This window comes from Xiphophorus hellerii, chromosome 2 (assembly GCF_003331165.1).
Source record: "Xiphophorus hellerii strain 12219 chromosome 2, Xiphophorus_hellerii-4.1, whole genome shotgun sequence".
Classification (NCBI taxonomy): domain Eukaryota; kingdom Metazoa; phylum Chordata; class Actinopteri; order Cyprinodontiformes; family Poeciliidae; genus Xiphophorus; species Xiphophorus hellerii.
The window spans coordinates 10,505,597-10,527,409 of record NC_045673.1 but is presented as its reverse complement, the minus strand read 5'-3'; the positions used below and the strand labels follow the sequence as shown (position 1 = coordinate 10,527,409).

Sequence of the window (21,813 nt, the reverse complement as noted above, 5' to 3'; positions counted from 1 at the left end):
TATGTAACGATCCTGTAGTAAAGTGAGATGAAAAGGTCTCATCCCACCTGTCAGTAATAGGGCCGATGTCCCCTGTGGTCCCTGTCGTTGCCGTACTGCTCATACGGCCTTTTTCGAGGAGAGGTGTTGTTACGGTAACCTCCTGAGCTTCGATACGCGTCTCCGTGGGGACGTCGATCTCCGTAGTGATCCTTGTAACGATGAGGGTCGTATGGATGGTGGCGGTCTCCCTGCCAAGGCTGATTGCTGTTTCCTTGGTAACCGTATTTACGGTCCCTCGGCCAGTCTCCTCGATCTGTGAAAAAAACATTAAATAGTTGAATAGTGACGGTTTTGCTTGTTTGGAATTTTAAAAGAATTGTTTGGGCTTTGAAGTAAGGCAGCTGGTCCACACGCACCGTTGTTGCCAAAGTGTCGTTTGTTAGCAGCGTTGTATGGTTCCCTGTGGTGTCCGTGTGTTCCTGATTGGCTCGGGAGAGGAGCGGGTTTGGAGGACGGCATGCCGGTGGAGTCTCGACTGGACCCCGAAGGTTCTGGTCTGAAGGATTTTATCCTCCCTGAGGAATCGTCCTTCTTCTTGTGCTCCTTCTGGAAACGTCACGATGTATTTAGTGGCGATAACACACGGCAGCTCGTGTTCCGACCAATATGCTCCAACTTACCTCTTCATCATGCGATCGCTTCTTTTGAGCCATTTTGTAAAGCTTGTGCAGCTTTCTGGCACTGAACTCTGTAAACTTTGAGACAAAAATCCAGAGATTCCTAAACAACAAATGACAGAAAATAATTAGAAGAGCAGACCAGAGGAGTTTGATGTTTAATTCAACCAAGATATCACTTTTTTTTTTTTTACCTGCGCCATATTTTGACATGTTCGGGGTCGCTGTACGCTTTAAGGCACTCTGTGATTCGGTCTCCGATCTTCAGCAGGCATGTGCGTGTGTGCTGGAGCTGCTCCTGGTCGGACAGTCCTTCATCGGGTTTGTCCAGTTGCTTGAGGGCCTTCTTCACCGGCCGCATGCGCTCCTTACACTGCAAACGAGAACGTCATGCACTAATGCCTATGCAGGGAAGAGTAACAAACCCGTCTCACTGAATCGTTGCTCAACTCACAATACTAAAGGTTTCCTGGTCGAGCTCGTCGTCCTCCTTTCCTTCGATGGGAACGGGCTCGGAACCGGCCGTGATGTGAACTGGACCTTGAGTCTTCTTCCCTTTGGCTGCCTTAGCCTGGCAAACAAAAATATACAACAGTAAGGGATTACGCTGACAAGGGATGTTTCTAAATCATTTATCTGGTATGAATATATAGACTTATTCCATAAAAACCACTGAATTCTATAGGTAAAGTTCTGAGATACCTTCTCCTTTCTGGGCTTGGCGGTTTTCTTTTCCTTGTCTCCATCTTTCTCTTTTTTAGGTGTTCCCTGTTTTTCTTTGTTTTCCTTGTTATCTTTTTTCTTTTGCCTCTTCTTCACAGGAGACTTCTCCGCTCCCTCTTCCTGCTCAAAACACAAAGCCATGAGGAAAACAATGAGTGGAAGGGTCAAGGAATGCAAATATTAAGAAATTAAACTCTACTTTAAACTACTCCTTAGTATGCTGACAGACATTAAGTGAAAAGGTTTACAACGCTTACATAGCATCATAAAACTATCAATGTGGTTGTAATCACTCAGCAATTTAGATATAAAAATGAGTTATTGTAATTGCACAAATAAGACAGTTTATTAAAATTCACATGTAGTATGACTCTTAAAAAAATCTCACTTTAACCCAAAAAAAAAAGAATTTAAATATCTACTCCAGATGTGAGAAAAATTAAAATCAGTTAATTGTGGAGCCTCTGAGGAGATGACTGACCTTGACCTCTCCTTCCTCTGACGGGTTATCGGACAGCCGAGGGGACGAGATCTCGTTGCCCTGCTCGTCTTTGAGAACCTTGGCTTCCTTCTTAGCTCGGGGCTTCCTCTTCTTCACCTTAACCTTGGAAGAAGAGACCAGAAAAGCAAAGTGGTGTAAATGAAAATGTAAATCACACTCAGGAGAAACTGCTATTTGACGACCAGCAGCTCACCTCCTCTCCGGATTTAGACAGAATCGCGTTGTCTTGCTCTTTCTTAAGCAGCTTGAGCAAATACTCAGCTCTCGCCTGCAACTGCTTGCCCTGAGGCTTCTTGTTTGGGTCGTCTGGAAGAATCTGTGCAGAAGGACAAGAAATGTTAGATTTTACAATTCCTGTTTGTTTTTAAAAGAGCTACTGACCAAAAAGGTCAGATGTCAATGTTTTAAATTCGAGCAAGGAGGTTATGAGTAGAGAGCTGAGTGCAGGGTGGGAAAGGAAAACAACTAATTATCAGCTAATTATATTCTCAGTGTTACTCTACAAACAGGAGAACAGCACATGTGCTTGAAAACTAATTAAAAAATTGTTATTTCTTCAAATCCTTTGTTTACATCTAAAGATAAAACCATCTACCATATTTTCTGGACTATAATTCATTAACATTAACACTGGAACTGGAAAGCATTTTAAATATACAAAATAAACAAACAAAACAACAAATAAAAAGAATTATAGCATCTCTATAACCAAAATTGCATTTAAAAAAAAAATCATTCAGTTTTGACATGGAAAACAGAAAAAGTGGCAGGTAGTGCAAACTACTTTGTACTAAGAGTCAAATGTTTGCAGCACTTCTCAAAATGTTGACTTTTCAATGATATTAATCTCTATAGCAACAGTTAAAATTAACTATTGCCTTGGCAGTTAATGTCAACTGTCATCACATTTATCATTAAATTGATTATTGCTTATTGACAGCTTAATTATGACTGTAATAATTCATTTTCCATTATTTTAGTCAGAGTAAATTTCAGTTTTTAAATATTAAATATTTAAATATTAAAAAGCTAATTAATCATTAAATAAAACTCTTCATGAAGGTTCTGGGACTTCAAAGCGGTGGAAGATAATTAAACTTGCCTTATCAGCCAGTTGCAGGTCGGGATCTGTCTTTATCAGATCCCAGTTTCCAAAGCCGTGCTCGTAGATGCCCAGTAGAAGCTGAGTGTCGTCCTGCAGGATCCCACTCCACATCGAAGTGGGCGACTTTAACCCTGCAAGTCAGTATGAACCTAAAGGAAGAGGGCGCATTTACTTTAAACTGAACAACAGAGATAGACTCTTCAGAAACACCACAATGTGGCAGAGCAGATAAAGATAGAAGTTTCTCACTTGTTCCTCTCAGCGGGGTTAAGGGGCACGACTTTGTGAAGCGGCTCAAACTCCTCCTCGTGCTGGATGATTGACTTGGCATTGACCTGAACTCCTGAAATCTTAATGTTGATTCCTCTGCGTTTCCCAGGACCTTTGGCTGAAAGAAAAACATTATTTTTGTAATTCTTTTGGCTAATAAGTGGGAAAATCAAGCTTTATTTTCAAAATAAACACAAGCTACAAACCTTCAACTGGGTTCTCTTTGAGCTGTTCCTCGTGTTCCTGCACGGCCGTCACGCAGCTGGAGTGAATCAGTTCGCCCAGCCTCTTGAGGTCTGCGATGGATTTGTCCACCAACTCAGAGTCTCGGGCGATGGCTTCCAGTCTGGAAACAGGAAGTGTGTTTGTCAAATATAAAGCTGGTGAAACTCCAGCTGAGTGATTTCTCATTAAATTTACCTCTCCAGTGGCGATCCAAACTTCTTATAGGCTTTAATGAATCTGTTAAAGGGATATGGAATAGATTTATATCATCCTCCTAAATGGATCTGATTCTGTTTGACTTTCATATAAGACAGCTAAATACTGTACCTGCGGATTTCTGCATCGGTGAAGCCCTCCACGTTGTTTTTGCGAGCTCGAGGTCTGCCTCTTTTCTTTGGCTTCTTGTCGTCGTCGCTGTCATCCGTCTCGCTGTCTGAGCCAGATGAGCGCTGCTTCAGCTTCGAGCCCACATCGCTGTCGCTGTCATTGGCTTGAGCCTGAAAAAGCAGCGTTGTTAAGAGTCAAACTAGGTTTGAGCCAAATAAGATATCTGCCTGAGATCTTTATGACTATGCACAATTCTCCTTATTTCTGAAATTATTGAGTGAAAATAGTTTAACTTCTTGATTCTAAGAACACAAGATCTCAACCCAACACTAAATTGCCTCTAAGCCCTACCCTCTTGTTGGAGCTCCTGCTCCTGGGCAGCATGAAGATGTCTTCCATCTCCCGCTGCTTCTCCGCCTCCTCAATTTTACGCCGCTGCTCCTCAGGAATGATGTCGTCCCATTCCCGTATGGGCTTCTCCTCAAACTCCGGAGTGGTGTCTTCCATACTGGAGAAGTTGGCGACCTGAAAGGAAGGAGGAGAGTTTAACAAATATATTTTAGGACTGCAGCTAATGATTATTCTAGTAATCGATTATCTTATCAATTATTCTGACGATTAATTAAATGACAAAACAGGCACATTCTGCAGATTTTCCATTTAACCACTCGAGCCTTTTTTTATACAATATTAGATACAGAATTTGACATGTAAATATGCAAATAATTCAATTAAATTTTTTCAAATCATTTGCTAGCAAAAGAGCCATCTGCAGCTACAAACAATCGCTGCACTATTACCCTACTAAAACCCTACTAATTCTGTTGATTATTTTTTGATTAACCGATTAATAATTGGATAGCAAAAGTTACTTAATCTAAATTTTTTAACATCATTTGAACCAGGTGAAACAAAAATGCCACTTGATGAGTTCTGGGTAGAACAGATTTACAGACAATGAACATTTTTTCAACTTAAATGGAAAATGTTTATATTTTTTGCACAGTTTTGGCTTAATTAAATCTGATTGTGCCGTTCTTCCACCAAATAGCCTTGTTTGGAGTTTGTATACTCAAGTTAATAATTGCCTTCTGAATTAGTTGAGTTGATTAGTAGATTAATCACTATTTATAATTTCAGCCCTAATACATTTTAGCTTTATGTAACAAAAAATAAATAAAACAGTCAATGCAGGCACCTTAAACTGTGATAGAAGCTCATCTGTAGCGCTGGAGCCTTGATCTGTTTCTCTTGTTTCTGCCAACCTCAGGATCTCTTCTATATCCATCTCCTGAAAATGAGAAAATGTGTTTAACAGTCAAAAACATAGCAAAACATTCCAGTCCAAATCATAGTAACCCCCTTATTGTCCTACCTGTGGCTCGGACTCCTCTCCCTCTGCCTCTTTGAACAGATCTTCAGCACCAAACTTGAGAATAGCAGTCAGTTCTTCCTTATTGAAGGGGTTTGAACTGTCAAAAAAGACAAGAAGAAAATGTAAAAAAAAAAAAAAAAAATCAGTATAAAACGAGCTGATTAGCTGTAATTACTGCAAGTCTCACTTTGAGTTTCCTGAGTTGTTATCCAGAACCGTTCGACCTGTCGTGTCCATTCTCTGAATGACCAGATGGTCCAAAACCATCTTCTTCTTTGCCCTCTCGATGATGTCCTCTTCCACTGTTCCTTTAGTGACGAGCCGATATATATTCACCTGCGAGGAAACACAATGTTAAAATAAAACAATGAAACAATAAAACATGCGATAAAATCACAGGACTTTCCCTTGATTACCTTTCAGCTGTCTTAGATTCCGCCACCAAGAATATTTATTTTAGTCCACATTTTGTGAATTTATTAAATCAAAGATAAGGTTGGGAGGATTTATGCTTTAATGTAAATATGGGGATAATCACCCCACAATCTTAATCAGCCTATAAAAGCCTGATTGGTGCATCTTTACTCATGAGTCTTACAGTTTTCTCACAGCGTGAAGCACTGCTAACGTGCTAGCATTAACTCCAAACCACAAAACAAATGACTGCAGTCGTTGTATTGACAAAATATGAATATATACAGTAAAAAGGAATAAAACTAGCCAATAGAAGAAGAGATGCATGCACAAATTTATACAACATAATGAAATTTAAGATCAATAACAGAAAGGCCGGATAAATTTAGGACTTAAATTACCTGCTTCTTCTGTCCGATCCTGTGGGCTCTGGCCTGGGCCTGCAGGTCGTTCTGAGGGTTCCAGTCTGAGTCGAATATGACGACAGTGTCTGCCGAGGCCAAGTTAATACCCAAACCTCCAGCTCTGGTGGACAACAGGAAGCAGAAGTCCTGCAAAACAAAGGCAACGCAACAAAAAAAACCTCAGTGTTTCTGGACAAAACATTCCGGGTCAGACTCCATTCCAGGTAATGGTGTTATTAGAGTCTAAAGTCAAGGAAAATGCAAAAGATTTGACAGAATATTATGAGAGAAATTGCAACTTTCATCAACAACAATTTAAAGTAGGCATACCTCTGATCCCTCTGCATTAAAGTGGTCCAGTGCCTGCTTTCGGATTTCTCCCTTTATTGAACCGTCCAGCCGCTGCAAACAGTGAGGTTCATATTTTAAATATGCTCCGGTTATTTTCTGCAGACCGACCACAACAGAGTAACGCAGCGACCGAGTTAAAGGAAACAATCTAAGTCGGGTGACTTGCAAAACCTCCTGCTGGTCTGCAGCAGCAAATAACTTGTTGATATAAATAAACCCAAGCCCATGTCCAACAACGCTGACATCTGAGACTAATCCTGCTTAGTGCAACCTCTAAAGGACCCTTCAGTGTAAACATGTATACAGCAAGAGTCAAAAACCAAAATCTGTTTTCAGAAAGAAGCCACTTCATTTAGTTTAGTGACACTAAAAGAAGCTTTACTTTAAACAGGACAGCGAGACAGCAACGTTTCAAATTCAGTATCCTTCTGTTTTTACATCCCACTGATTGAATAGAGGTCCCCATGTTCTTCTAGCCAAAGCTAGTGTCAAAGCTAATTTGAGCAGAATATGGATGAAACGTTCAAATCTCACCTGAAAAGGGTATCGCTTCTTTGTGAGATATTCGGCCAGTATGTCCAACATCCTGACCATCTGGGAGAAGATCAGGACTCTGTTGCCTCGTTCGCGGAGTCGGGTCAGCAGTTTGTCCAGCAGGACCAGCTTTCCACTGCCCCTCACCAAAGCCTGGAAGAAAAGAAACGAGGAAAAAAACACATGAAGAACATTTCTTCTATAGAGTTCTGAAAGAATTTATGTCTAAATTCAACACTTTTCTGTAATAATTACATTTACAGATTTTAATACATTTTTGAGGATAAATATAAAAGCTCATTTAGTGATATTCTTACACAGGTTAAGCTTTAAATCTTAAAGGATCTGCAGAAAACAAGGCTTAAAAAGGGATGAGAGACTGAAGGAAAAAGGACTAAAGAACAAGTCTGAGAAAAAGGATTGAAGGAAGACTGAAAGAAGAAAGGACTGAAAGGAAGTTTAAAACCACTGAAGGAAGTAGAATGGAGGAGAGGAAGGCTTGCAGGAAAGAAAAACCAGCAATGATCAAATAAATTTCATCAACAGCAATTCAAAGTAGGCGTACCTCTGATTAGAAAGGAAGACAGAAAGGGATTAATAAAAAAATGCTGAGGGGAGACAGAGAAGTTTAAAAGAACAGAGAAGGAAAAAAAAGAAAAATCTGATTCAAGAAAAGACAGATTTGATAAAGAAGGGATTGAATGAAAGGAAGCTTAAGGGAAGAATTTAAAGTTTTAAAGGAAGGACAAATGGATTTAACAATTAGATGTTGAGGCAGGTATTAGAAAGGGAAAAATATTATTTTTAAATGTTCGTCCCAATCTGGAAAACACTTCAGATTTTTCCATGCTTTCTGACTGTGTATTATAGATAACACCGAGCATCTGTAGCAGAGGCGTCCTGAGGAGACGCCTGAAGCTGAAGGAAGCTCAGGATGAAACAAACCTGGAGGCTTTCCAGCTGCGTTTCTCCGTCTCCCTCCTCATGGCAGCTTAATGAGGAAACTATGGTTGCAGCACTTTTTAAGCTCCATCACAATGTTTAGGAAGCCACTGGAGCTGCCACGGGTGCCTTTGGAAAGGGCTTTGTAATTTCTTGTTAAAATCCACCTGTAGAACAAGGAGGGCACATTAAGTAAGACGTGATTTATAAAAAATTATTCATGTTGTGAGGGTTAGAGGAAAAAGAAAATCCTACTTGTAGAACTGCTTCTGCTGCGCCGACATGTCAACGCGGAGGATTTGCTCCACTTTGGCAGGTAGAGATTTCTCTACGTCTTTCTTGACCCTTCGGAGCAGGAATGGCTCCAGGACTTTGTGGAGACTCTGATAACCGTTGTCCCTTCCTTTTCCATGTTCATCCTCAAAATCCTCCCAGGAGTCAAACCTGAAGTGGTAACAGATATTAAACAAGTCTCCCTCCTGTCTGACTCAGTTTAATTTAAGGCGTGTGAAGCAGGACGTACTTGTCGGGCATTAGGAAGTGTAACAGAGACCAGAGCTCCTTGAGGGAGTTCTGTAGCGGAGTGCCGGTAATGAGGAGTCTATGGTTGGATCTGAACTCCATTAAGGATTTGTAGAGCAGGGAGTCATCATTCTTCAGCCTGTGAGCTTCATCCACACCCAGGAAGGCCCAGTTAATATTCCCCAGGACGCCCTGTAGTCAAAGATTGTCACATTTTAAGAATCTTTAAAATGTTACAGAACCAGAACAGAGACCTACCAAAAATAATGTCCCAACCTTGTCTTTAAGCAGAATCTCATAGGTAGTTAAGAGGGCGTTGAAACGGATTCTTTTGGTCTGATGGTTCACCCACTCGTAGTCACGGATCTAAACGCAAACCAACATGTGAGCCACGAGATGTTTAAGAAAAAAAAAAAACAGTCAGAGTCAAAATCAAACGAACCGTTTTCCTGCTCATGACGTCGCCCAAGTAGACCACCACGTTCATGTCCGGAGCCCAGGTGTCAAACTCCCTCTGCCAGGAGGTCAACGTGGACAGAGGCACCACCACCAGAAAGGGTCCGTAGAGCTGATGCTGGTGGAACAGGTAGGACAGGAAGGAGATGGTCTGGATGGTCTTCCCCAGCCCCATCTCATCGGCCAGGATGACGCTGTTGCACCTGCGAGTGGAGAGCGGATTCTTTACTGGGATCAGAACTTGGTGTTAAACATAAAACCATCAACTCTGTTGGTAATCTACCTGCACCAGGAGTGAGCCAGCCAGTTCAACCCGTCCAGCTGGTAATCTCTTAGCTCAAGGTTCTCATCACCAATATATGATGGCTGTTTCTTTAAGGCGACAAACCTCGGCCTTTGCTTTAATACCTGAGATTGAAAAATAAAAATTATGACTGAAAATTGTACTTCCGAGACGAAGGCATGTTTTGTTAGCTTTGCTTAACCTCCTACCTTGCAGTCCTTAGACGGGATGGTTTTACTGGAGTTTCGGCTCATGAAGCCGTCGATGCAGTGCTGAAACTTCTTCCTGACCAAGGCGCCGTCCTCCCAGCTGCACTCAGAGTACGGCAAGCCCATCCACTTGCACAGGTACTCCGGCTCGTTCGAGGATGGAGTCTTGTGACTGTGGGCTGTTTGAAAACACAGGGAATAATCAAACAAAAGTTAATAAGTTCACAACCTTTTTAAAGTTAATTTAGTTAAAAGTCAGAATGCAAGGAGGTACGTACAGGGAAAATCAGAGGAACCTGGGGTCTTTCCTGTTTTTGTTGCTGTTGGTAAGAAAAAAGAAATACATTTTAAAAAATGTTCGAGTTGAACAAGGAATAGATAGTGATGGATTGAGCCATGATGCTGAACTACTGGTTCTGAACTGGAGGCTACAGCTGAAAAACATATCCAGAATCAAGTGTTTTCATTAAACTGGGAAACTTTGAGTTAGAGAGGAACTTCAAACGTAATCTCAAACAGTTCATAACATCAGGAGTGGGCTAGGTAAATGTACCAATCTTCACCTGATTGGTTAAGTTTTCTCAGATTACCCATCGTACTGTTCCTACAGTCCAGAGTCGTTTCTGTTAAATGTCAGACTTGCCAGAGTTTCCACCAGCTGGATGAAGCTAAGAGCAAATCAGTGCTGCCCCTCCCCCACGTGTTGCTTGCTAGTCGAGGGAGACTTAGCCAAGAAGCACAGCTCATTCACTTAATACAATTAGGGTCTTTGTAAATAAATATTTTAGTAAATTGAAATCTCGGAAAAGTCTCTGATAAATCTTTCACGAGAAATTTTATTAATCGAGGTACTCGAATCACTCGAGGATTTGTTACAGCCCTAAATATAGTTAATTTTATATAAAAGCAATTTGAATTTTGATTTTTTTATTTTTATTTACAATGAACCATGGTACTTTAACTCAAGCCTGTGCCTAGCTTCTGTGTAACCTGACCCAAGACCTTCAATCAACTCCCAAAACTCTTAAAGACTAGTTCTATAAAGGAGCTCCTGCTGCTGACACCTACACTGCTGCCTCTCATCTCTGCCACTGGTGAGATTTATAGCTTAAATATATAAATACCCTTGTTAAGTCATACAAGGTGCTACCTTTGCCCTACATATTGAACCTGCAGTTGATAAATCATGAACAGAAGCAGCTTTAAGCTGCAGAGTAAACCAATATGCAGCAGAAGCTCACCCAGATAACAGCAGTTTTAGACAACTGGTAAACAGATTTGCAGACTTTAAAGACATTATTATGTGTTTGAATGTACTTCTGGTAGATACCTTGCTTTTGGGGCACATTTAGAGCAACCCCACTGCTAAAAAAAATGTCTGCATTCTTGCACCCCCAGCAGTCCCTACGTTTATGCAGATAAATCTTTAAATCACTTTGAAATCATCACTAGCTTTGGCCTCATAACAGTAATAATTTATTTAAAGAAAAACAACAAAAAAAGAGAAACAGCAGATAATTTAATCGCTCTTATTTTTATTTATTAAGATCTTGTCAAGTATTTGTCATGTTTGTAAGACAGGATTCCAATAATGGATGTTGAATTTTATTTTATTTTTTCCAGATTATACAGGATCTGTGCTAATACTAAATTTAAATCAGAAAATAGCAGTACCCATCCTTACGAGCTGTTGCTAACTTCTTACCAATAACTCGCTCCACAACTTGAAACTGCTTCGTCAAGTCAGATGTGAGCTCCTGTTGGCAGTTATGAAACTCCACATCCTCAGGAGATGCTTTACTTAACCTGAAAACAGATTCAATTAGGTTTAAGTGATAGGTCTGGAAGGACGATTTGCTAAATAAACAACAGTAACATAAAGACAAACACTCTCACCAAGAATTCAACTCATCATTTTTCTTCTTAAAGTTGTCCAGTTTCTTCAACCCCTTGACCTTCTGCTGCGTTAGCGAGTCGATGCTCTCCCAGGTGTTGTGGATGTAGGACCAGCCCTTCCACTTGATCAGATACTGAGTCTCTCCTTCATCTTTCTCGGGATCGAAACCTTCACACGGGTCCCCGTTCTCCTCCACGGCGTACACAGTGGTGGAAGCTCCAGTGGCTGAAAACGCCCAAACATTGAGTTTGAAAACTGATCCAGAGCTTTTCTTTTTTTTTACTTTAACTTTGTTTAGGAAGCAAGCAAAAGGGAATCACCTCCTTTGCTGCCGGTCCTGCAATCGAGAACCCTCTCGATGGTTTCGCTGTCGTCGTCCTGCTGCTCCTCACCAGCATCTCCAGTCATTTCGATCAGGTCATCAGAGTCGGTTTCGAAGTCATGCTGATCTTCTTTATAGCTAAATAACACAGTAGGAAGGGAGATTTCAGTTCATCTTAAATTTCTCACAACTAGAATCAATAAGTGTGAAGGACAGGAAAATACAGATTGTTTATATTTTAAAATTAGTTTAGGTGTGCTGGTTGTGAAATGTCTAAAACAGTGGTTCTTAACCGGGGTTTGATCGAACCCTAGGGGTTCGGTGAGTCGGTCTCAGGGGTTCGGCGGAGCCTCCGCCACGGAAGTTCAAGACACACCCGACTTATTATGTAAATTCGTGATGACATGCCCGCTTGGCCATCACTTGCTGCAGATGATCACGTTACATTAATTGGCCAATCAGTGCTGCGGGGACTTTAGTGTGCTCAGTAGTCACCGTGTGACTGTCGTAGTCGTATGTTGTATGGTATCTTTCTTAATATTTTAATCCATACTAACTATGTCAAGCAAAAAAAGAAAGTGGTCGGACGAATATGTACAACATGGATTCACATGTATCACGGAACGTGATGGGAGTCAGCGTCCTATCTGCATGATTTGCAATGTCAAGTTGAGCAACTCTAGCCTCGCACCGGCAAAACTGGAGGAACACTTCTTGAAGCTGCATGGAGATGGGGAATACAAGAACACAACGCTCGCTGAATTCAAGGTGAAAAGAGCCAGATTTGATGAAAGGGCCACTCTGCCTGCTCTTGGATTTGTACCCATGAACAAACCGATTCTCACCGCATCGTACAAAGTTGCTTACCTGATCGCAAAGCAGGGCAAGCCGCACACCATCGGTGAAACACTCATAAAACCAGCGGCGTTAAAGATGGTGAATCTGATAAACATATACCTATGTCTTGAATTTGGAAAAAAATCATATTTGATTTATCACTAAAGAAGGGTTCGGTGAATGTGCATATGAAACTGGTGGGTTCGGTACCTCAAACAAGGTTAAGAACCACTGGTCTAAAATATCTGACTGAACTTTGTCTTTAGGGAAAAAAAAAGTCACCTCTTAATTTTTGTGGCCCCTCTTCTTCGAGTCTGTCTCTTTGGAGTATCGTCTTCATCGTCGTCGTCATCGTCGTCGTCGTCATCATCGTCGTCTTCAGCTGACGATTCCTGTTTTCTCAACTTTCTTCCTTTTTGAGACTGCTGCTTTTTTGATGATTTGGTCTGAGGCCTGTGGGGAAAAAATAAGCATAGAAACAGAAGCCTTAAGAAACACACAACAACGCAATCAAGGTGCCTTTAAAAAGTATTCACACCCCTCTAACTTTCCTTTTCTTTTCAGTTAAAACTGTAACTTTGACCCAATTTTCTGGGATTTGATGAATAATTGTGGTGAGGAAGGAAAAAATGCAGAGTTGACAAATGTTATATATATATATAAATAATGGAAGATTTTATATAGTCTTGCTGTGCAAAGTTATTTCTCTACTAACTTTGTACAGCAAGATTTTTTACCCTAACTTTAGAAAATACGTCAAGGTCAGTCAGATTGGATGACGCAAATAATTTTAAACTCTTCTAGCAAATGTTGAATTGGATTTAGGTCTGAATGAATATGTTTTACCAATTAAGTGACCAATTTGGTTCCACTTTTGTTTTTTACTTTTATTAGAGTAAAAGGTGCTGAATGCGAGATTAAAAACATAAAATAAAAACCTACATTTTCCATGCCCTTTCAAAATAACAGGTGAAAAAATAACAGAAAAAATAACAAAATAACAGATCTTTCCCTTTAAGTCTCTATAAAATACATCGTTGTTTGTGGTTGGAATATGAACACTTTTTCAAGGCACAAAACATTGAGATGCAGCAGTCTGGTTGTTATTTTTCAAATCAAAGAATGAATAGTAAATGATTAAGTGACAGAGAAGGATTTTGCGATAACTATTGGGTAGCTGTCTGATGGCCAGGCTTTGTTACACTCTTACCTTCTAGCAGGAAGTCGTCTGGATCTAACTTTTTTCTCTTCCTGCTCACTGTCTGAACTGTCGGATGTCTCCTCCTTCTCCTCCTCCTCCTCTTCATCAATTGAGTCATCATCTTTCCAGATATTTCTTATAACAAAGAAATGCCACAAGTTCACCCTCAAGGCCCGTCATAGCCGTTTATGCTCGCAGACCAAATTATGTTTAAATGGTGGCCACAACGTGTTCAGTGTGACCAAATTCAATCAGGGATGAGTCGTTGATTTGACCAATCAAATTTGACTTAAATGTAGAACATAACCTGGCTGATAGGCCCAAACTGAGCCCATTCTGAGACAAACAGATACCCATTTATAAAGTAAGCATTTACGTGACAAGCATCACAATATGGAGTCAAATTGACTGGGGAATGACACAGACGTGAAAACAAAAGAGTACTGTAAGGATGAAATGCTTAAAAAACCTCACTGGCAAAATTTATGTTAAAATAATATGTCTATGACAGAATGTTAAAGAAACAGAAACCATATTCCAGACCTTCCTACTTACTCCTTTTTCTTTGTTCGAGAAGATTTTCTTTTAGGGCTCTCGCTCTCCGAGTCACTGCTGCCCTGTAGAGGAAGCCAACATGTCAGTAAACAATCCATCTAAAATCAGCTATTGCACAAAATGTTCACTAGATGGCACAAGTGACCGATGATGGTGAACTGATGAGTAGACGAAGTATTACATTTCAGGTTCCACTGTTCTCCCATTAGTCTCTTTCACATTTGCTTACCTCAGCTCCGATGTTGAGACGAGCTGGCTCCTGTCTGCTCCGATTCGACCTCCTGACGCCGTACACATCTGGGTGTTCTTCCCACATCTGTAAACAAATCTGATGCTTGAAGGCAGAAATGATAATGGAAAATAAAAATGCTTTAATTCTACACTTCTCATTTACTGCTGACTGGATGTCTGTCTGACTAATACTTAAAGTTTTTGACAAGATATAACATATCTGGCATTTGTAAAAAGTATGACTAATTCCCAAAGATTGGCAACACTTCTGTTATGTTTTGTGTCATACTTCTACACCTGCGCAAATTAATATGACCAGACGCAAATATTTGGATGTTCTTTCATTAAAACTTTAACGTTATTAAAATTTGTTTATATCTACCATTACCTGTTGTATGTATAATTTTTTGCAGCTTACCATTAAAACGGTTATGAGGTTTATTATCAACAATATCAATGAACTCTGAAGTTTTCAGTTGAAAGCTGGATGTATGTATTCCTAAATCTCAAATTAAATTACGAAGCAACATTTGTGAACTTCAACCATTTTCTTTTGTGGCTGTAAAATGACATCTTGATCAGTGGCCAATAAACATTAAGAAATGACTATTTAAATGCCTTTGAAACAACTGTACCTTTTATTCTGTACTAAGGTGAGAGACGCCTAAAGAGGGAGATGCTAATATCTTATCCTGTTTGTGAGGCATAAACTTAAGTGTCCTGTGGATCCCTACTTTTGGCCTTTAATTATTCAGTCCTTCCAACATATTCAAGGACCAATCGGGGACGGTCAGCGTCAGACACAGCACAGTTTCGTGAGGCCAAAACTCACAAAACTGTCATACTATAAAGGAAACTGTTCCTGTGAAAGAATTCAACCATATGAGTCCCGCAAATCCAACCTTGATTGTATTAAGAGCCCAACTACCTAATCCAAGAGAGGTCAACCTTCACTTCCTGAAAACTGGAACTGTAATCTGATTCAGAAACACTGATCCTCCCTTCCTATCATCCTCACCCGTCACCAGGAGTCCTAATCAAATGACCTTTACCTTCTTCACATCAGCCAGGCGTTCCTTCTTTCTGACTGGTTTGTCTTTGGCCTCAGAAGTGGCTTGCTGCGATTTGGACCCGACGGACTCGCTCTCTGACTCTGAGCGGCTCTCTGACTCAGAGGAGCTGTTTGACTCAGAGTTGTGCGATCGCCTCCTCACACTGCCATGCTCGCTTTCTGACTGACTTCCAGACTCGGACGCCGAACGGTTGGACTCCTCTGAAGCTGAATTGCTATAGAAAAACAAAATATATTGATTCTTTGATTGTGTGATGCAAGTGTGTTTTATATTTCCTACACTACAACAAATCCAACAAGGTGGATCAAATGCATGTATTCTCACAAACTTTGTGCAAACTGATCATCTGAGCAAGTAGTGCCCCTCTTCCTATATTTCTTACAATTGCCAAATTCAACATAAACTCAAGGTGTAAAGATCACACACCTCAATAATGGATGATTCAGATTTTAGCTCCTCAATGTTCCATTTGAACCATTCTGGTTTTAGAGTGAACTCATAATACAACACATTTCAGGAAAACATGACTAAATGATAAATACATCTCCATTCAAAACTAGTTTTTGAATTAATGAGGCAATCACAAAGTTTCTGCAATGGCCGCGCACTCGGTCCTATTAAAAATATATAAATTATTCTTAAAATGGAAGTCAATAAGAGGAAGTCATTCAATTTAAATAAACAGAACTATTTCTCATAAGTGGACTGGTCAAACGTACGGTGAAAAATTAATCCAGAAGCTTGACTGCTATAAAATATGTGTGACTTCTCTGTAATTTATTGAGACAAGCCATCGCAAATATTAGCAAATATTAGAGCCTTTATTTAAATTTTTGACAGCTGAATTAATAAAATCCACATTAAATTCAAACTTGTGCATTCAATTGTTGTGAAAAAATATATAGATTAATTGGCTCAAAGTGTACTAGTCCTCCGTAAGCAGTTCAGCATGTGCTCTTGGTAAGCCAGATGCCTTTTGTTTACAGGAGCAGTTGTAGAAATTATCCTGAAAAATTCTGTAGTAAAGCCATTAACCAATTAGTCTTTCTTAAACATATTATCTTGTCTTTAAACTGACGCACTTATTACCCTTTATCACATGACTTCCAAGTTGTCCTTAATTGGGAGGAGGGTAACTTAAACCTTTTCGTTTAGGTTTAGAGATACATTAATACAAGGGCGTAGGTTTGGTCTACGTTTTGGTGGGACCTTACAACTTACTAAACTAATCAATGTAGATTTTCGTTTATTTATTTTGTTTTTGTTAAAGAATACATATGTTTGGTTTTTTTTTAATTAATATGGCAAAAATTGGTCGGGACTATTTTATATCCCTTGAATATTGGTCGTGACATGTCACGACCGTCCATACCCAAACCTACGCCCATGCATTAATACATCTTTGTATTCAGTATCAACAAGAAAACTGTACACAAAACTGCTTAGGAAATATCTCAGGATTATTTTGGGTCTCCTTGCACATAAATTCCTCAACAGTAGACAGAGTAAGTTGTACATTGAAGGTCTAGCTCCATTTAGCTTTTGCCCGTATCTTTCTCTGCATGCAGTACCTCTTTTGTACACATGGAGTCACTATCGGCCACAGTGAATAAATCTAAGCATCTTTAACAGAATGTCTGAGCATAATTAAAAGAAACATAATCTTCGGCTACTTAAATTAGCATATAAGCATACATAATTCTAATATTTAAAATACATTTCATATTTTAAAAGAATACATGCTTTCTGTATGCGTTGCACTTTCATAAAAAAATGTTTTAATCTTTTCCCTTCATAAAATTACAAGAGGGGCTCATCAATAATAAAAAACTACGAAATAATATGATAGAAAATATAATAATGTGACGGTAGTCAAGCCATTGCCTCAATTCTTACTGCCCCTTTAAGAGATAGATGAAGAGGGTGGGACATGGCTTTCTTCTTGAATTACTATTGGCTATTGAGCTGTTGTGTGACGTCAAGCCAATCACAGACCTGAACGCAGGCTCCTTTAAGCAATGGCACTTCCTGTTCCTCCTGTGTAGTTCTGAGCCCAGTTTTAATACAGACAAGTGAGCAAACAAGCCACACAAACCAAGGGCCATTTTGTGACCTATGAGTATTTGTAAGCTGTGCTTTTTATGTTATATAAAACACAAATCCATTCAACCTTGTTTTGCTACCTCAACTGATCTGATTGAACACTCTTCTGATCTATAATTGTGTAAAGATGCAGAGCTGAAATCACAGGACACCATTTTACTCTCATCTTAAAAATACTAAAATGGCTGCCTGAAGATCACGCAGAACACTACAAGAGTGATGTAACTTGCTGGAGTGCATAGTCAATGAAAGACTCAAAGGAGAATTAGCTGCATTTAGCTTACAAATGTGTTGTGTCTTCATTTACAGTGGAATAGAAATATTCTTTATTGTCCCTCCATGGGGGAAAAAAATAGAAATAATTTTTAAAAATCAGTAGCAAAGTGACAGGCATGCCAAAGCAAGCAGATTCTAAAGGCAAGTATATAGTTATTTATTCTGACAAAAGGTCAGTAAGCCTTATAATAAAACTAGTTATTTGTGGGGGGTGGGGGGGGGTTGATCAGGTCTGACACTATTACTGCATTGTCCTGACACCATAGAATGATCAAACAAAAACTTTATTGATTAAAGTTTGTTTCCACTTCTTTTGAAACTTCTAGTCAGGATATCTAGACATCAAGAATTTTACAGTAAGAAAAACAAATCTCATCATATAAAGTGTACAGTTTGGCATGATGGTAAATATTTAATAAAGAACAAAACATTTTTTTTGGCTACAGAGCTAAAAAAAAAAAAAAAAAAAAAAACATTTGCAGAAAAGGCTTCAACTAGAACGTTACCCTCAAAATATCCAAGACAGAATATTACAGCAAAGGTTGCAGATAACCTTGTATGGAAAATTATCTTCCTTGTTAAATTTCTTGACAATTCCTTTTAGCACAACAAACATAAATGACCTACTACATGAGAGGAAAACGTTGGATTAAAAAAATTACATATATAAATTACATCTGACTGGACACAGATGTAAAGCTGAAACTTAATGTCAAATATTACAAACAATAGCATGTATTTAAAACAGCAGAGAATTTAAAATAATTGAAATATGTACTGTTCAGTAAAGCCTCTAATCCATACAAAAATAGATTGAATAATCAGATGTGAATATCTGAAGCTTATATATTTGTTGAAATACACTTGAGATAAAGTACACTCTAAAAAAGTACCTTGTTAAAAACAACCAGTACAATATCCACAATACTGGATTTAAAAAAAAAATGTTCACAGGCAATGTAAGGTTTGGAAAATAAAACTAATCTAAATATTTATAAATTGGTGCATTGCAGTACTGACTTTTAAGACAAGGTCATGTTACATGTTAAATTACATAATTTTATTTGCAACATAGTACAGGATATATAAGATTTCCTGTGGTCAAACATCAACATCTTGTGGGCAATGATGTCTGAACACAGGCCTAAAAACCTCAGTACTGAGAGCAAGAAATGGCAGGAAAAATCAGGGTGTGGCTATTAAACAATAGCAAGGTCATTCATGACTCTAGTGATCTTCTTTAAAAAGCAAAGTTGCAAATATAACACAGATGATCAACCATGCTTGAAAAGGTAAACAAACCAGATTTGGGGGAACAAATGTAGTGTGAAGTATAATGGATCATACCTTGAAGCATTACTCTGGGTCGATCCTTCGTCCTCTTGTTTTTTATTTTTATTCTTCATCATGATAAAATCCTTAAGACTCGATAGTGATGATCTGTCCTTGTATTTACTGTCAAAAAGTTGAAGGTAGCATGAACTATCACAGAAGTCCCATCAGACTGCCTTTTCTCAGGTGGCAGAAAAAGCCCAGACGGTGCGACACGAAATGAGAAAATAATAAATCGACTGATTTGAAAATCATAATTTACATCACTAATTTAAATTGAAGGTAACAATAATGATAGATACTATTATAACAAATCAAGTATTATGCGTATATTCTCCAAAATAGTCCACAGATACAGCCGCATGCCGTGAATTTTAACTGCGTCATCGCATGAAGCATTACAAAAAGAATATATACAGACTACAAAATCGCTCAATTATTCCTTACAAAATGTAAACAAATCAAATCAATGAGAAAACGTGCTAACCAACAAGACATCTAATTGTTTCTCTTTTTTTTCCGCCTGGTCGCAGATTAAATATTTATCCGACTCGGATAAAAAAAATAAGCAGTATAAATTATAACTTTACAAATAACAAAAACGAGTTTGTTTCGAAAAGCTTTCAGGCCTTTAAAGTCTGCAGTGCCTGACAGCGCGACAGAGGCGAAGAGCAGCAGCACACTAAAAATGGAGGCGCGCCATGGCTGCCGGAGCCCAGTATGGAAAACAACGACAAGCACACGGCCAGAACAGACGGCTCCTCCAGCTCTCAAAATCAGCCAAAAAGAGACACAAAACGCACAAAATCCCACTAAAAAGCGACCGCGTGAACACAGAGCACAAATTTACATGAAAACTAGCCGGCATCGATCGAAGACGAGCAAGAGAATCGGTCTGACAAAACCCAGGGCAGCCTTTCCAAGGCTCAGCCGCCATCTAGAGCTCCTTCCCTGCTCTGAAAGCTTTGCTCTTGATTGACGTTATTTCCATTTACCCCATACTCAGGTGATGCCTAAGTCCCACCCCTTTTATTATGTTTAAATTTTACTTTATATAAACTAACAGATGATTTAAAACTTAGCAAACAAGCCCCAAAATGAAACCCTTTATTCACAATTACCAAAAGGTTATACTAGACTGTAAAAACTATATATTTTGCAGCAATTACATCACTTCCTGTTCAGCCAGGAAGAAGGACAAGCAGTAGCCATTTTATAACGCCTTTCACTATGTGCTTAGGAAACCATATGAATTGCGAACAAAGCTCTTTGATTAATTATATACATTTATTAATTAATGAGAAACCTTTAAAAATAAACAGCACCATAATTAAACATCAAAACTTGGAAAGACTAAGTTATAATAATCCACCAACACTGGACACAAAAGAAAGGCAAACCACCTTATTTGCATTTAAAACGCAACACTATAATCTGCTTCCGAGTTTTATGCGATGTCAGAATCAAAACGTGGCGGGTAAACTTTTGATTTTCCAACTGTTCAACTAATGAAACAAGGCCATTGATGTATATACATACGAGTACACACTTTATTTAAAAACAACATTTGAATGTCAAATGTACAGATTGATTTTCGAAACAATTCCGATTTCCTCCTAGCATTGGTGATCCATAGTGTCCATGTTGTGGTACAAAAATAATAAGTAATAATTAAAAAAAAAAATTAATTCCACTCCCAAAGTCCATTTAGAAAAAAGGTTTCATCTTGACAATATTTGGCTAACTGCCAAATCGCTTGCCATCTTCGCGTTAAACAACGCTGTCTCCACTGCAGCAATATCCAGTTGATTGGTGTCTTGATAGGATAAAAAAACAACAGAAGAATTGTAAGCCCACAGTGGAACTAAAAAGATATGATTTACTGACTGACTAACAGTGTAGCATGACAAAACTACACTAAAAACAAATGAACTACTTGGCTAAGTTTCAGTTGTGTTAGCAAGAGCTGTACGAGCACAACATTTTTGAAAATGTTAGTGTTTTAATGTCAAGTAAAAAATTGTTTGTCATGAACTGTAATTAACAGTCAGTATGACAATGTACTGGATAAAAACAATTTGGTATTGTAGCATTTGTAGTAACTTATTCTGATTCATACGCGCATAAATTTTAGCAGATGTTTAAATTCCAGTACAACACAAAATTTTATAAGAACAAATTAAGACTTGCACAAGGGACTTGTTAGCATTATAAAGTATAATGAAACAATATGCATGTCTCACCGTTTACTTTGCTACATTTGGTGGGCCATGAAAAGTTTTGAATAGTTTCCATTAATTAAATGCCGAAAAAAGCGAAATAAAAAAAAAAAAGTCATTAACTGGCCAGTAGGGGAAAATGCATCAAAGCATGTTAAACCATAAAACATTTTTATTTTGTGGGAAAAGTTGATTAAGCAACAGTTGTAACCAAATTACAATTACACAAAATATAAACTTAGCAGATTAGCAAACAACACACATTAAAACCAAAGTAAAATCTATTGTTTTAATGGATCAGGTTAAGTTTCAAACAACCAAATTCTGACCACCAACACATTAGCACGTTCAAAACTCGATAAAGATGTTATTCTGAGTGTGGAAACCTAATGTATGTCTTAACATCGGAACAATTGTGCTGTTGTTTTGGAAGACATTTTAAGAAACAACAAATTTATGTATTCAA

The 21,813-nt window shown here is 38.7% G+C and overlaps 1 protein-coding gene across 1 annotated transcript in view; it reads right to left on the bottom strand.

Moving 5' to 3' along the window:
• chd2 (chromodomain helicase DNA binding protein 2) overlaps positions 1-21,813 on the bottom strand; it is a 30,253-nt gene that overhangs the window by 3,084 nt on the left and 5,356 nt on the right. The window contains 39 exon segments of the mRNA XM_032583346.1: positions 55-295; positions 399-588; positions 663-762; positions 854-1,032; positions 1,114-1,230; positions 1,362-1,502; positions 1,864-1,986; positions 2,078-2,200; positions 2,987-3,085; positions 3,087-3,138; positions 3,239-3,377; positions 3,466-3,605; positions 3,680-3,721; positions 3,812-3,981; positions 4,163-4,336; positions 5,010-5,102; positions 5,187-5,283; positions 5,374-5,522; positions 6,002-6,151; positions 6,335-6,406; positions 6,890-7,042; positions 7,835-7,873; positions 7,875-7,998; positions 8,087-8,275; positions 8,355-8,545; positions 8,630-8,719; positions 8,796-9,012; positions 9,093-9,217; positions 9,302-9,480; positions 9,580-9,621; positions 11,007-11,107; positions 11,198-11,423; positions 11,519-11,658; positions 12,640-12,810; positions 13,568-13,693; positions 14,114-14,175; positions 14,343-14,429; positions 15,397-15,631; positions 19,144-20,944. Coding sequence (XP_032439237.1) covers positions 55-295; positions 399-588; positions 663-762; positions 854-1,032; positions 1,114-1,230; positions 1,362-1,502; positions 1,864-1,986; positions 2,078-2,200; positions 2,987-3,085; positions 3,087-3,138; positions 3,239-3,377; positions 3,466-3,605; positions 3,680-3,721; positions 3,812-3,981; positions 4,163-4,336; positions 5,010-5,102; positions 5,187-5,283; positions 5,374-5,522; positions 6,002-6,151; positions 6,335-6,406; positions 6,890-7,042; positions 7,835-7,873; positions 7,875-7,998; positions 8,087-8,275; positions 8,355-8,545; positions 8,630-8,719; positions 8,796-9,012; positions 9,093-9,217; positions 9,302-9,480; positions 9,580-9,621; positions 11,007-11,107; positions 11,198-11,423; positions 11,519-11,658; positions 12,640-12,810; positions 13,568-13,693; positions 14,114-14,175; positions 14,343-14,429; positions 15,397-15,631; positions 19,144-19,205 — 5,150 coding nt within the window. The 5' untranslated portion in view covers positions 19,206-20,944.